The sequence below is a fragment of the Macaca thibetana genome, chromosome 7 (assembly GCF_024542745.1).
Source record: "Macaca thibetana thibetana isolate TM-01 chromosome 7, ASM2454274v1, whole genome shotgun sequence".
Lineage (NCBI taxonomy): Eukaryota > Metazoa > Chordata > Mammalia > Primates > Cercopithecidae > Macaca > Macaca thibetana.
The window spans coordinates 30,240,867-30,255,999 of NC_065584.1; the positions used below are offsets into that span (position 1 = coordinate 30,240,867).

The window sequence follows — 15,133 nt, forward strand, 5'->3', positions numbered from 1 at the left end:
GCAGGAGATTTTATTTTTAATTATATTTCCCCAACGTGTTCCTACTACAAGGTGCATTACTAGAATTTTCAGGAATTTTGTTTTGCTTTGTTTTCTTTGTTTGTTTTAGAGTCTTGCTCTGTCACCTAGCTTGGAGTGCACTGGCACGATCTCAGCTCACTACAACCTCTGCTTCCTGGGTTCAAATGATTCTCCTACCTCAGCCTCCTGAGTAGCTGGGACTACAGGCATGTGCCACCATGCCCAGCTAATTTTTGTATTTTTAGTAGAGATGGGTTTTCGCCTTGTTGGCCAGGCTGGTCTTGAACTCCTGACCTCAGGTGATCTGCCCGCCTCAGCCACCCAAAGTGCTACGATTACAGATGTGAGCCACCTTGTCCAGCTCAGGAATTCTTATAATTACCCAGAAAGATAAGCGTGACTATCTTTGTTTTAACAAGGGGTTAAATTGCAAAAACAAAGGGAAGGTAACATAAGTCAGAGACACAACTAGGAATGAAGCCAGCAGTTCTAACTCTGATCTTAATGAAAAGGAGAAAAAGGGCCAGGTGCAGTAGGTCACGCTTGTAATTCCAGCACTTTGGGAGGCCATGGCAGGCAGATCAACTGTCAGGAGTTTGAGACCAGCCTGGCCAACATGGTGAAACATCATCTCTACTAAAAATACAAAAATTAGCTGGGTGTGGTGGTGGGTGCCTGTAATCCCAGCTACTCAGGAGGCTGAGGTAGGAGAATTGCTTGAACCTGGAAGTTGCAGTGAGCTGAGACTGCACCATTGCACTCCAGCCTGGGCGACAGAGCAAGACTCTGTCTCAAAAAAAAAAAAAAAAAAAAAAATGGAGAAAAAGAAAACCAAAAAAGACCATACGTCTTCCCGCAAGTAATTTAGTTTGATCTTTCAAGCTCTGTGAAGCGGCTTTCTCCTATGGTTCAGTGCAAGGTAATTCCTCATTCTCTTCAGGGGCAGTTATTTCTGGTGCATAATCCTGTAATCCTGCTGCTTTGACAAATTCAGATAAAGTCAAGGCATCAGATTTTATCCCCGTATGACCTTTTTGCTCTAAATACAAGCCGATAATATCCCTATGGGGAAGGCTGATGGAGCGTTTGAATAATGGTTCTTCAATTTCCAGGAGCTCCCGCGTATGTCGAGAAATTGCCTGAAATGCAAGGATAATTTTTTAATTAGACTAACCTGAAAACACAACCAGATCAAAGAAGATTTATTTCGTTTTCTAAGCCTCTTGAATGTGAACTCCTTATTTCTTTCTTTCTTTTTTTTTTTTTGAGATGGAGTCTTGCTGTGTCTCCCAGGCTAGAGTGCAGTGGCGCGATCTCAGCTCACTGCAACCTCTGCCTCCTAGGTTCAAGCAATTCTCCTGCCTCAGCCTCCTGAGTAGCTGGGACTACAGGTGTGCACCACCACGCCTGGCTAATTTTTGTATTTTTAGTAGAGATGGGGTTTCACAATGTTGGCCAGGCTGGTCTCGAACTTTTGACTTCAGGTGATCTGCCCACCTCAGCCTCCCAAAGTGTTGGGATTACAGGCGTGAGCCACCGCACCCCACCAACTCCTTATTTCTATGGGGAAATAAAACAAATTCACAGACTTACTAGCCTAACCTTACCAAAACCAATTTCTTAAATGTCACATGATTTATTATCCTTTTCAAATTACCATTTAAGATATTTCTAGGCCCTTGCATCAGATGGCCATGGATGGGTTCATTTCTTTGTTTTTGCTGAGCAATTTGACTAAGCATAAGAGCAGATAATATGTTGAGATTAGAAGTCATGACTATCTCTGGGAAGGTTATTAAATAACTTGTCTATAAGGGGCTCATTTAGTGTGTAACTAAGAAAAAAAATTATAACTCAGAGCCGAGCGTGGTGGCTATATAAATACTATATAAATATATATAAATATATTTAATACTATATAAACACTATATAAATATATATAAATAAATATATATATTTATATAGTGATTGCCTTTCAAATTCTAGTTTTAATCCTAGGTCAGTTATAACACCACTGTTTGAATTCATAGTCTGCCTCTGGATGAGAAGTCCATGAAATTGCTGCTAGATCACAGCCAAAGGGTATTTAGAATGGACTTTTTTTTTTTTTTTTAATGTAAAGCTACTGGTCAGAGTTAAAAGACTGTAAAATTCATGCCACATACAATGCTAAACCTGATATAAAACTGCCCATTAGCAGTGCCTTTTAGATAGGCAAGATACCATGTTTCTCAGATCTTACTTGAACTGGTTTTGTTGACTCTAGAGATGGTTTATGGGTATAGTTGCCTTGGCATTCCCAGTAAGGATTGTGTTTTTGTTTTTTTTTTTTTGAGATGGGGTCTTGCTGTGTTACCCAGGCTGGAGTGCAGTGGATATACACAAGCACAATTATAGTGTACTACAGCCTTGAACAACAGGGCTCAAGCCATCCTCAAGCCTCAGCCTCCTGAGTTGTCCAGTGAGAATTCTAATTGAGATCGTTATCAGTTGGGGCTTCTAAGAACTAAGATCCAAATTACTACAAAGGCCAGGTGAGGTGGCTCATGCCTTTGGGAGGCCGAGGCAGGTGGATCACCTGAGGTCAGGAGTTCGAGACCAACCTGGCCAACATGGCAAAATCCTGTCTCTACTAAAAATACAAAAATTAGCTGGGTATCGTGGCACACACCTGTAGTCCCAGCTACTCGGGAGGCTGAAGCAGGAGAGTCGCTTGAACCTGGGAGGCAGAGGTTGCAGTGAGCTGAGATCGCACCACTGCACTCCAGCCTGGGTGATGCAGAGAGATTCCATCTCAAAAAACAAACAAACAAACAAAAGCAAATTGCTACAGAAAAAAAAAAAAAAAAAAAAAAAAAAAAAAAAGCCTGTTGTAAAGTTGCATGCCTGTAGTCCCAGCTACTTGGGAGGCTGAAGTAGGAGGACCCTTTGAGCCCAGGAGTTTTGAGGCTGCAATGAGGAGCCATGATCATGCCACTGCACTGCAGCCTGGGTAACAGAGCAAGACCCTGTCTCCAAAAGCAAACAAAAACACACACACACACGAACATGTGGCTTCTAAAACTTCTTGTTTGTGATGCATGCTTCTACATGTGCACCTTTTTTGGTAAGCATCTCACCCTGATTCTCTTTTAGTATATGTGCTGCCAAAGCAAGTACCCTGATTCTCCTTTCCAATGCCCCGAACAGAAAAGGTTATTTCACAAATTCCCTGAGGTTCACAGATGGTGTTCCCAGGAGGTACACTGCAGTCATATACACATGATTAACAAAAAGAGCTATGTGCCCACTGTGGGCTGAGAGGGTTCACTACTGTTTTGTACAATATTGTAATGCAGAAATTAAAAATGTCCTCGACACATTCTTTATCTATCAAGACAGGTAGGTCTTGCTCTGTCATGCAGGCTGGAGTACAGTGGTGTGATCATGGTTCTCTGTAGCCTTGAACTAGACTCAAGCCATTTTCCTGCCTCAGCCTCTCAAGTAGCTGGGACTACAGAGGCAATGACACCATACCCCTGCTTTTTTTTGTTTGTTTGTTTCTGTTTTTGGTAGAGATGGGGTTTTGCCATGTTCCCCAGCTGGTCTTAAACTCCTGGATTCAAGTGATCCTCCTACCTCAGCCTCCAAAGTGCTAAGATTACAGGTGTGAGCCAGCCACTCAGCCACATTCATGTGTTTTTGGAATTTTTCTTTGTTTTGGGAAGGGAGTATATATATAATCTACTCATATTCCCTTTGTGGGCTATAACAGCAAATGATATGGGTTTTTTATGGCTCTTGGTGCTTAGGGTTTCTTAATAAAAATAATTTCATAAAAAAGTGTTAGAAAGCTGTTCATTGCACAGCACTGAAATCAATAAATACAATCTGACTATCCCTCTTCCTATTCAGTGATTTTTAAGCGTGTCTGAAGTTCATCAGTGAAACAAGAAGTTCCTCTGACAAGTGACAGATTGAACTAAAACTGCAATTTCTTTCTTCAGTTATTTTTTTTTTTTTTTTTGAGACAGGGTCTTGCTCTGTCACTCAGGCTGGTGTGAAGTGGCACGATCATAGCTCACTGCAGCCTTGACCTCCTGGGCTCAAGTGATCCTCCCACCTCAGCGTAGCTGGGACTACAAGCATGTGCTACCACACCTGGCTAACTTTTAAAATATTTTTTATAGAGCTGGGATTTCACTGTATTGCCCAGGCTGGTCTCGAATTCCTAGGCTCAAGCGATCCTCCTACCTCAGCCTCCCAAAGTGCAGGGATTATAGGCGTGAGCTACTGTGCCCAGCCTCTTTAGTTCTGATGAACAACAAGTAGTAGAGTTTATTTTTGCCTAAGACTTAGAGCAACTTACTGGTAAATTACTTGAGTTAGTAAGGATTATTGGAAATAGGTATTTGTGAGGATGATTAGTTTTCTAAGGATTCGTAATTCTACATTCTAAGGTGGCACGGCAGAACACCTACTTCACATGGCCTCAACCAGTTACCTGCAATGCCTGCAGTTTTCAAGAAGATTATTACTACTATATTATACTTATGTTGATCATTGTTTTCAAAGGCTGCTGTTCTTTTATTTGTAAACTACTGATGGTTTTGCTTCATCACCAATTTATTGTGTATTGTTTATTACCTCATAGTATGTAACTTTGCATATTTGTATAATTGGAACCTATAATTTATATGATCTAAACCTAAGGACAAAGACATAATTGTTGTGGTTAAAATATGAACCATCTATACCACTATTATTATTATTATTATTATTATTATTTCAGAGATGAGGTCTCCCTCTGTTGCCCAGGCTGGAGTGTAGTGGTATGACCATAGCTCACTGCAGCCTCAAACTCCTGGGCTCAGGCATTCCTCCCACCTCAGCCTCTGGAGTAGCTAAGATTACAGGTCTGAGCTGCTGCAGCCAGCCTATACCAGCATTATTAAAGCAGATGTGTAGTCTCCTTAAACTCTGCTTGTTGATTCATCTAACAACATGGATTAATCTTAAACGCATTTTGCTAAGGGAAGGAAACCGGACCCAAAGAATATGCATTATTTGATTCCACTTATGTGACATCAAAAACAGATTGGGGATTAGGGTAAAGGGATGGGCTGACTACAGAGGGAAATTCTAGAGTAACAGAATTGTTCTGTATGGTTCTTTGGTGGTGGATACATGACTGCATGCATTTGTCAAAACCCACAGAACTACACACAACAAATAATGGTTTTACTGCATGCAAACTTTTAAAAAGCCAGGAAGTGAGGGTGCAGTGGCTCATGCCTGTAATCCCAGCACTTTGAGAGGCCAAGACAGATGGATTGCTTGAGCGCAGGAGTTTAAGACCAGCCTGGGCAACATGGCAAAACCCCATCTCTACCCCCTCAAAAAAGTACGAAAAGTTAGACGGGTGTGGTGGCATGTGGCTGTAGTCCCAGCTACCTGGGAGGCTGAAGTGGGAGGATTATTTGAGCCCGGGAGGTGGAGGTTGCACTGAGCTGAGATTGCACCACTGCATGCCATCCTGGGTGACAGAGCAAGACCTTGCCTTAAAAAAAAAAAAAAATCCAGGATGTTGGGATGGAGTAAAGGCTGTGGACAAATGAATCTGACTGTATTATAGAGTAAGACATAATCTCACTGAAGGGGGTGAGGAGGAAAGGAGCTGACCTGTAACTTTAAGAAAACAGTGCTCTGTCTAGATACCGTAAGGCTAAAGACAGAAACAGTTGTACGCAAACACTGAACTCTATTTGGTAAATCTGTTTTTCACAGGGAAACATATTTACATATAAGGAGAGCCAAGTTTATCAATGTCAGAAAAAGTAGTTATAAACAGACAAGGGGGTATAATCCCAACACTTTGGGAGGCCAATGCGGGCGGATCACCTGAGGTCAGGAGTTTGAAACCAGCCTAGCCAACATGGTGAAACCCTGTCTCTACTAAAAATACAAAAAAATTGGCCAGGTGCGGTGGTGGGCGCCTGTAATCCCAGCTACTCAGGAGGCCGAGGCAGAATTGCTTGAACTTGGGAGGCGGAGGTTGCAGTGAGCCGAGATCGTGCCATTGTACTCCAGCCTGGGTGACAGAGTGAGATCCATCTCAAAAAAAATGAGCAGAATTTGTAAAGGGAAACACAGTAACTTTATAATGAGGAAACCTGACAGACAGCACCTTAACCAAGTGATGAGGTTAATGTTTCCAGCAGTAAATCATGTTGCTATCATGTACCTCCTGATATGATGAGATGGGAGGGGCTCATCACCTCTGTGACTGGTTTCCCCCAAATCCATAACTTCAGTCTAATAATAGGAAAGATGAGACAAGGTAAAATTGAGGGGAATTTACAAAATACTTGATCACTACTCTTCAAGAAAAGTGTCAAGGTCATGAAAGACAAAAATAAAAAAACTGCCACCTTTTGGAGGAGACCCAGGAAATATGACAGCTAAGTGCAAATCCTGGATTAGATACTGGAACAAAAAACCATTTATCAGTGGGAAATCTGCAGAAATCTGAATAACGTCTATAGTTTAATAATACTAATAATACTGATATTAATTTATTAGCTTTGATAAATGTACTATTGTTAACTAAGATGTTAACATAGAGGAAACTGGGTTAAGAGTATACCAGAATTCAGCTGGGCATGGTGGCTCACGCCTGTAATCCCAGCACTTTGGGAGGCCGAGGTGGGCGGATCACGATGTCAGGAGTTCAAGACCAGCCTAGCCAACATAGTGTTTAATGTCTCTATTAAAAATACAAAAAATTAGCCAGGCGTGGTGGCGGGCACCTGTAATCCCAGCTACTAGGGAGGCTGAGGCAGGAGAATCGCTTGAACCTGGGAGGCGGAGGTTGTGGTGAGCCGAGATCATGCCATTGCACTCCAGCCTAGGCAACAGTACAAGACTCTGTCTCAAAAAAAAAAAAAAAAAAAAAAAAAAACCAGAATTCTCTGTACTATCTTTGTAACTCTTCTGTAACACTGAAATTATTTGAAAATTAAAAGGATTTTTAAAAAGAAAAAATTTTAGTCTAATGATACTCAACTGCTGACTGGTTGTTATGAATCTGTGCTATTTAAATAGTTTGCAACAATGCAAGTGTAGTAAAACTGTTGAGATATTGTAAAGCATATAAGGCTATACCTTATACTATAAAATCATGCATACAACAGGAATAAGTAACTCATCAAGGTTCTTCAGATATTTATCACAAAATCCTTTTGTTCATCTGATACGGTGAAGAGTTAAAGTATTTTAAGAATTATTTTCTAAGAGAAAAATGAAGCAAGTGTAATGCTAGCTTGTCTAGCTTGTCCTTAGAATAACTGAGATTGACTTTCTCTCTCCTTTTACCAAGCTAAACGTATCACTATGAATGGGAAAGACAGGACAGTGGATTCAAGCGCTTCCTTGGCTGGTGGGGAAAGGAGAATTAGTGCTTCTTTTCTCCTGCAGTCCTCACCAGTCTCACACACATATTTTGCTCTTCTCTGGTCATCTTAATATGTTGCACTAAGGACAAAGGGACAAGTAAGTTATTTCTAGAGGTGAAGCATGAGTAATTCAAAAATTAAGGAAGTAAATGCGGGCTTTGAAGGTAACAGAAAATGGCCATAAATTAGCTGCAAGGCTTGTATAGGAGGTACACAGTGGCAATGTTGTTCAAATTCTTAGCAGCATGTCCAGAATTCCGTACTCTCAAGCAATCTGCTCTTTCTTCCTTCCTTCTATTCTCCCAAAAGTCCATAAATGATGATATGGGAGAGTCAGCATGAAAAAGATAACTATACTATTTAACTGTTGTCATGGGATAAATTGTGGGTGTACTAGGTGCTATAAGTACAACGGAGACATTTTAAAAGCTTTCTATATCAGTAAGTCTAAAAGACTTAGACTATGCTTAGTCTATGAACTAAGCATACTTGAGTTCATGTATGACCTCCTAGAAGTTATGTGTCTTAGAGCATAATCAGTTGTTTGTTTGTTTGTTTGTTTTTGAGATTGAGTCTTGCTGTCACCCAGGCTGGAATGCAGTTCATGGAGAGCACGATCTCAGCTCACTATAACCTCCGCCTCCCAGGTTCAAGCTATTCTCCTGCCTCAGCCTCCCGAGTAGCTAGGACTACAGGCACGCAACATGCCTAGCTAATTTTTGTATTTTGTATTTTGAGTAGAGAAGAAGTTTCGCCATGTTGGCCAGGCGAACTTCTGACCTCAGGTGATCCACCTGCCTTGGCCTCCCAAAGTGCTGGGATTACAGGCGTGGGCCACCAGGCCTGGCCATAATCAGCTTTTTCATATGGGTCTAAGTGTCAAGCAAAGCTTATCTAACATACTTTGAATGTCTTGGTCTTTATGTTACTCTAGTGACCTCAAGGGAAGGCCACATTTGTCTGAGGTGACTGTGATAATAAGTATCTCAAAGTTGGCTTATTCAAATTTCTTTTTTTATTTTTTTTTTGAGAGGGAGTCTCGCGCTGTCGCCCAGGCTGGAGTGCAGTGGCCGGATCTCAGCTCACTGCAAGCTCCGCCTCCTGGGTTTACGCCATTCTCCTGCCTCAGCCTCCCAAATCGCTGGGACTACAGGTGCCCGCCACCTCGCCCGGCTATTTTTTTGTATTTTTTAGTAGAGACGGGGTTTCACTGTGTTAGCCAAGATGGTCTCGATCTCCTGACCTCGTGATCCGCCGGTCTCGGCCTCCCAAAGTGCTGGGATTACAGGCTTGAGCCACTGCGCCTGGCCTCAAATTTCTTAGATATAAGGACAGACCACTGGGTTAATCATTTACTCTTGAGGATTTCACAAGATTTTTAAAAAAATCTTGCAAGATAAGAAAAAGCATAATTAGAGTTTTTATTATTGCATGTTGATATTGTACTTTTGGAATTAGAAAGCCAAGGGAGCTGAATGAATTGTCTGACTCTTAAAAATGCCTTCTCATGATAAAAAGCTGAAATTCTTGGTACTTAAATGTTCCAGGAATTTGACAGGTTACTATTTTGCTAATTCTGTTCCTTATTATTACTTTTAAGCGAAAGCAAGTTTATTAAGAAAGTCAAGGGCTATGGCTGCTCCATAGGCAGAGCAGCCTGTTCCTTATTTTTATCTAGAAAATTCATTATACCTTAAGTAGAAATTAGAGTTCATAAACACAGCTGTGTCATCTTTGAACATAAAAAGAACACAGTATTTATCTGGCAGTAGTTGGTAGTTAAGTGAGGGCATGGTTGGAAATACAAATATATAATAAATGATCCAGGCCGGGCATGGTGGCTCATGCCTATAATCCCAGCACTTTGGGAGGCCTAGGTGGGTGGATCACCTGAGGTCAGGAGGTCAAGACCAGCATAGCCAACATGGTGAAACCCTATCTCCACTAAAAATACAAAAATTAGCCAGACATGGTGGCACGTGCCTGTAATCCCAGCTACTTGGGAGGCTGAGGCAGGAGGATTATTTGAACCTGGGAGGCGGAGGTTGCCATGAGCTGAAATCGAGCCACTGCACTCCAGCCCAGGTGATAGAGCAAGACTGTCTCAAAAATAAATAAATAAATGATCATTTCCACATCATAATGTTTATAGTACATAGAAGTTTATGGTAACAAAAATGTGCACTTAGAGAGGCAACACAGTATAGTGGTTTAAATAGAACATGGATTGGGAAGTCACACAAGATGGACTTAAATCCTGGCTCTTAAACTTATTATCTGAATATAAGTCAGGCGTAGTGGCTCACGCCTGTAATCCCAGCACTTTCGGGAGGCCACGGCTGGCAGATCACTTAAGGTCAGGAGTTTGAGACCAGCCTGGCCAATATCATGAAACCCTGTCTCTATTAAAAATACAAAAATTAAGCCAGGCACAGTGGCTCATCCTAGCACTTTGAGAGGCCAAGGCAGGCAGATCACGAGGTCAAGAGATCAAGACCATCCTGGCTAACATGGTGAAACCCCATCTCTATTAAAAACAGAAAAAATTAGCCGGGCATGGTGGCATGCACCTGTAGTCCCAGCTACTTGGGAGGCTGAGGCAGGAAAATCGCTTGAACCTGGGAGGCAGAGGTTGCAATAAGCTGAGATCGTGCCACTGCACTCCAGCCTGGGCAACAGGGCAACAGAGCGAGACTCTGTCTCAAAAAAAAAAAAAAGAAAAGAAAAAAAAAATTAGCTGGGCATGGTGGCACACACCCATAGTCCCAGCTACTTGGGAGGCTGAGGCAGGAGAATCGCTTAAACCCAGGAGGTGGAGGTTGAAGTGAGCCAAGGTCACACTGCACTCCAGCCTGGGTGACACAGTGAGACCCTGTCTCAAAAAAAAACAAAACCAAAACAAAACAAAACAGAAAAATCGTATTATCTGAATAGCTTGTTTCACCTTTCAGGGCCCCAGTTTTCTCTTCTGTAAAATGAGAATTAGTGAAATAATACATATAAGAGGCCACAGTAAGCTCTCAGCAAAGGATAGCTATTAGCAGAATTCAAGAAAGTAAACGCTCAGTTAGGACTATATGTTTAATAATTTAAAAAGCTTCCTTATATCTTGTTGCTAGTAAAAGGACTCGGGTATTCACAAGTGTAGTTTTCTTATTTCTAAACCATATGACTTATGGAATTACAAGATTATAAAGCCAGTTGAAGAGTCATCTAGGGAAGAGATTCCAGGGCCTACCCAGCCCTAATGAATCCAAATTTCTGCAGGATGAAGGCTAGGAATGTATCTTTTTCAAAAAATCTCATTTGATTCTGAAGACGACCCAAGTTTGGAAACCACTGAGGTGGAGCATTTCTGGGCATGGGTGTGCTGAGAAAAACCATGGTTATGCCAAGAACTGTTCATTCTTGGAGGGTTAGTGGGGTGGGGTGCTAAAGGAGAAGTTACCGGTGAGATTGTTTGTGATGCTTTGTAAATTGCAAAGCACTACAAATGGAGGGTACTGTTAGGCAAAGGAGTATAATCATGAACTGTTGGTGCTGGAGATTTTAGAAAATTGAGGCTCAGAGTGGTTAATGTAGCTTGTTTCAAAGTTAGGCAGCAAAGCAGGCAAAATACATATGGTGTTATATAAGTGCCAAATGGGTGTCAGAGACACGAAATGTCATGAGAACTCGGGATGGGGGCTACTGTGGGCTGGGAATATTACGAAAGACTTCTTCGGGAGATGCAAATGAGGAATTGGTCTTGAAGGATGATTAAGATTCATATTAGTAATACAGAGGATGGGGGAACTGAGCAAAGACATAGAGAGAAGAATGCATCAGGCAGGTTTGCGAAGGTGTGAGTTAGACCTGGTGGTAGGCTGGAGCACAAAATTCATGTGGAGGAGTGGTAGGGGAAAGAACTTGTGGAGGGCCTTAAATTCTAAACTAGGGAACTGAGACTATCTTGGTAAGCAGAAGGGATCCAAAGAAGGTTTCTGAATAGTACATAAGTAGGTGGAAAGTGAGAGCATAAAAGCAGGGCCCTTGAATCCAAAGGGCCCACGGAGAAAGGCTAAAAGCAGGAGGCCACTGCGGTGTTCTAGGCATGAGGCCATAAGGTTTGAAAAGTGGGAAAGAAGAAAGCCAGATGGTGTAAGTGCCACAGGAGCAATGGACAGTTCTTGGAATATTTATGGGGATCAAAGGAGAAAGAGGAGGCAACCGCTGTGAACCTGAGGGACTGGAATTATGATGACACCATTGACAGAAATGGGAGCCCAGGCTGGAGGCAAAAAAGGTTGGTTTGAGACAGATGGTGGCACTGTTACAGTGCTCTGTAGGGAAACTTTGGACACAACTCACCTTCATGTCCTCGAAGTTTGTTATCCCCATCTGAGGGAGGTTTGAGCAGTTGACGTGAATGAGTTTTCGGCCACTGATGAAGTTTGTGATAAAACATTCCTGTCAATACAAGGACATCACTTAAAAAATGCACTGCAAATAGAAGGAAGAAAGGGGGGGAAGAGAGAGGAAGGGAAGAAATCATGTTTGTTCTATCCTGAGAAAAAAACATTTTTTCTTTTCTTTTTTTAGAGACAGGGTCTTGCTCTGTCATCCAGGCCGGAGTGCAGTGCCGCAGTCATAGCTCACTGCGGCCTCAAAGTCCTGGGCTCAAGCAGTCCTCCCGCCCGAGCCTCCTGAGTAGCTTAAATTTATTTTCTATCCCAATAATGGCACAATTTGTCCATGTAAGCTCTTTATTAAATTTTACACTGCTCTTTAACCTTTTTTTTGGCATGGTACAACCAGTGCTTCTTCATGTCTCAATTACATTTGTAAGTATAGTAGGTACAAAAGGTTTCAGATCTTGTTGTTTTGTGGTAGCCTTAAACCTAGTTGGCATCAGTGAAATAAGAGGTTTACACTGTCTTTTTATTAAAACTATTTTTGGTTAACTGGCTGACTTGAATTACTACACTTATGTGCTCATGATACATGTGACATTATTTGGGGCCGACACTTGAAAGAGTAATGGCACAAGTTCAAAGTAAGGGAGCTGCCACTAAAACAACTTGACAAAGTACCAAAAAGCCTACCTTGAACAAAATCTACTTAAAAATACAGTTTTCCATGAAAGGAGGTCTAAGGCGGGAAACGGTGGCCCACGCCTGTAATTCCAGCACTTTGGGAGGCTGAGGCTGGCGGATCATGAGGTCAGGAGATCGAGACCATCCGGGCTAACACAGTGAAACCCCGTCTCTACTAAAAATACAAAAAATTAGCTGGGCGTGGTGGCGGGCGCCTGTAGTCCCAGCTACTTGGGAGGTACTGAGCAGGAGAATGGCATGAACCCAGGGGAGGTGGAGCTTGCAGTAAGCCAAGATCGTGCCACTGCACTCCAGCCTGGGCGACAGAGTAAGACTCTGTCTCAAAAAAAAAAAAAAAGAAAGGAGGTCTATATACTCTTCTCGGTCTTTTATTCAAGGATTGCAGAGAAGTGTAATCACTGGAAGAGGAAAAACAAACAGATGTGACCCTCCCTTCCTCTCCCAAAATACAAATATACATCAGTGGCAAGGCCAAAATTAAAATCCAAGTTACCTCTACCACAGTCCAGGACTTTTTGATACTCCTTCCGGTAAAGAGGTAAGAGCTCAAGCCAGGTTAGAAGGAATAAGAGGTAGACAGATGAGAGCATGTGATTTCAAAAAATCTTATTTTTGTATACCTTGTATTGAGGGAAGCCTAGCTGGCTAATCCACTCTGCAACTTTCTCTGGATCCCAATTAAGATGCTCAAATTGTAACTCAGTCCCTTGTTTTGACTGGGTTTCATCATCTTCAGAGACCAGTTCCTTCAAGTCTTGGGACAAATCTACAACTTCCTTTTCATGAACAAACTCGCTTAATTCTGTCAGAGACTCTGAGGGATCTGAGTATAAGCATACTTCACTGACATCAAACAATTTTTGGAGTGGTTGTGAAAACTCGTAATGTGTACCAATTGATTCTTCACTTTCTCTGATAGATCCTAATGCATAGTATTCTTTTTTAAATTCGTCACTTAGTGACCACTTTCCTTTTTTAGGCTCACGGAGCTCTAGCTCATCCTTTCCTACAGAATACTTAGACTTGATTGGTTCCGGCCTGTCTTCCTTGGGAAATTCTACATGTGTCTCTCTTGGTTTGGTTTCATCTGGTAACTCTAGATTTTTCTCCTCAGTTGGCTTTGTTTGTGTTTTCTCTTCAACTTGTGGGTTGATTTCCTGTGGTAGCACTAGACCAGTCTCCTCTGGTGGTTGTGGATTTTTTTCCTCATTTGATTTTCTTATCTCTTCTGGACTTTCTGGTTTCATCATTTCTGATTGTTCTAGAATTGTTTCCTCATTTGGTTTTCTTGATTCTTCCTCGGGAAACTCTAATTTGATCTCTTCTAGTGGCTCAGGGACGTTCTCATCAGTAGACTTTCTTGACTTGTGGTCTGGAAGGTCTGGTTTAGTCCGCTCAGGTAGTTCTGTCCCTTTCTCCTCAGTTGCCTTTCTTTGCATCTCCCCTGGAACCTCTGGTTGAGTCTCTTCTGGAGGCTCTAGACCTGCCTCCTCACTAGACTTTCTTGGTTCCTTCTCTGGAAATTCTGGTCTTGCTTGCTCAGGTGGCTCTGTCCTTTTCTTCTCAGTTGACTCTCTTTGTGTCTCCTCTGGAATCTCTGGTTTGGTCATCTTTGGTGGCTGAAGATCTGTCTCTTCAAGTGATTCTCCTGGTTTCTCACTTGGAAAATCTAGTTGGGTCTGCTCTGGAGGCTCTACACCTGTCTCTTCATGTTGCACTCTAAGTGATTCCTCTGGAACCCCCAGTTCCGTCCCCTCCTCTAGTAATTCTAAATTTCTCTCTCTTACTGTGGCCCCTGAAACCTCAGACATGGTTTCCGTTGGTGGCACTGGATCTGTTTCCATAGTTGACTCTAGGAACACATCCTCTGTAACATTTAGTTTAGCCTCCTCTGGTGGTTCTAGGTCTGACTCATGCGTTTCATCCATAGGGGCCTCCAAATCTTTGAAAAACTCTCCCATCTCTCTTTCCGACTTTACCTCTTGGGGAATCCCTGGTTCAGTTTCGCTTGGTACGTCTCTCTTGGACTCCTTGGCAATGCCTTCCAGGGCCGTCCCGCCAGGTTTCAGCTGCACGTTCTTAGCACTCTTTGGCTCCCCCTCTCTGAAGTCCTCTTCCTCGGTCTCTGGCTGTGGCTCGTGATAAATCTCTGCTGGTAACTTCGAGTCTGCCTCTGCCATGGTGTCTCGTTCGGCATTTTCATATGATTTATGAAGTTCAGGCCTCTCAGACTCCGGCTCTCCATCTTCATCTGGGCCGGAATCGTAATCCTCCGGGACTTCAGCCATTTGCAGCTTAGCGGACGCGCCGCGGCTTCCTAGCAACCCCAACTTCCGATAGCGTCTCTATGGATACCACGATTTCCGGCAGTGTATTCCTGACTCTTCCCCAGATTTTGTTTGTTCTTTCAAGCCCTGACTTTAAAAATCGGCTATCAGAAAGCACGCGGTAACCTTCCCCGTGGCCGCATCGCCAGCCTCCGCGGGCCGGAGCTACCCCGGCCGCCCCTGGGTCAGCTAAATTTTCAAGCGGCCGCCGCACCGCTTCTTCCGGCCTGCAGGCTGCGCTCGGCTGTGCCCGGCG

The 15,133-nt window shown here is 42.8% G+C and overlaps 1 protein-coding gene across 1 annotated transcript; it reads right to left on the reverse strand.

Moving 5' to 3' along the window:
* Positions 1–871: 871 nt before the first annotated feature.
* Positions 872–15,120, reverse strand: SAMD15 (sterile alpha motif domain containing 15). The gene is made up of 3 exons (XM_050798733.1): positions 13,171–15,120; positions 11,805–11,903; positions 872–1,160 (listed from the first exon to the last, which is right to left on the reverse strand). The coding sequence occupies exons 1-3, from the start codon at positions 14,836–14,838 to the stop codon at positions 924–926; spliced, it is 2,004 nt and encodes a 667-aa protein (XP_050654690.1). The 5' UTR covers positions 14,839–15,120; the 3' UTR covers positions 872–923.
* Positions 15,121–15,133: the final 13 nt, after the last annotated feature.

Coding starts and splice junctions, on each gene's coding strand:
- SAMD15 (XM_050798733.1), bottom strand. CDS start 14,838: ATGGCTGAAGTCCCGGAGGATTACGATTCCGGCCCAGATGAAGATGGA. Junction 11,904..13,170: donor TAGGCTTCCCTCAATACAAG/GTATACAAAAAT, acceptor TTGTATTGACAG/GAATGTTTTATCACAAACTT. Junction 1,161..11,804: donor CAAACTTCGAGGACATGAAG/GTGAGTTGTGTC, acceptor CTTGCATTTCAG/GCAATTTCTCGACATACGCG.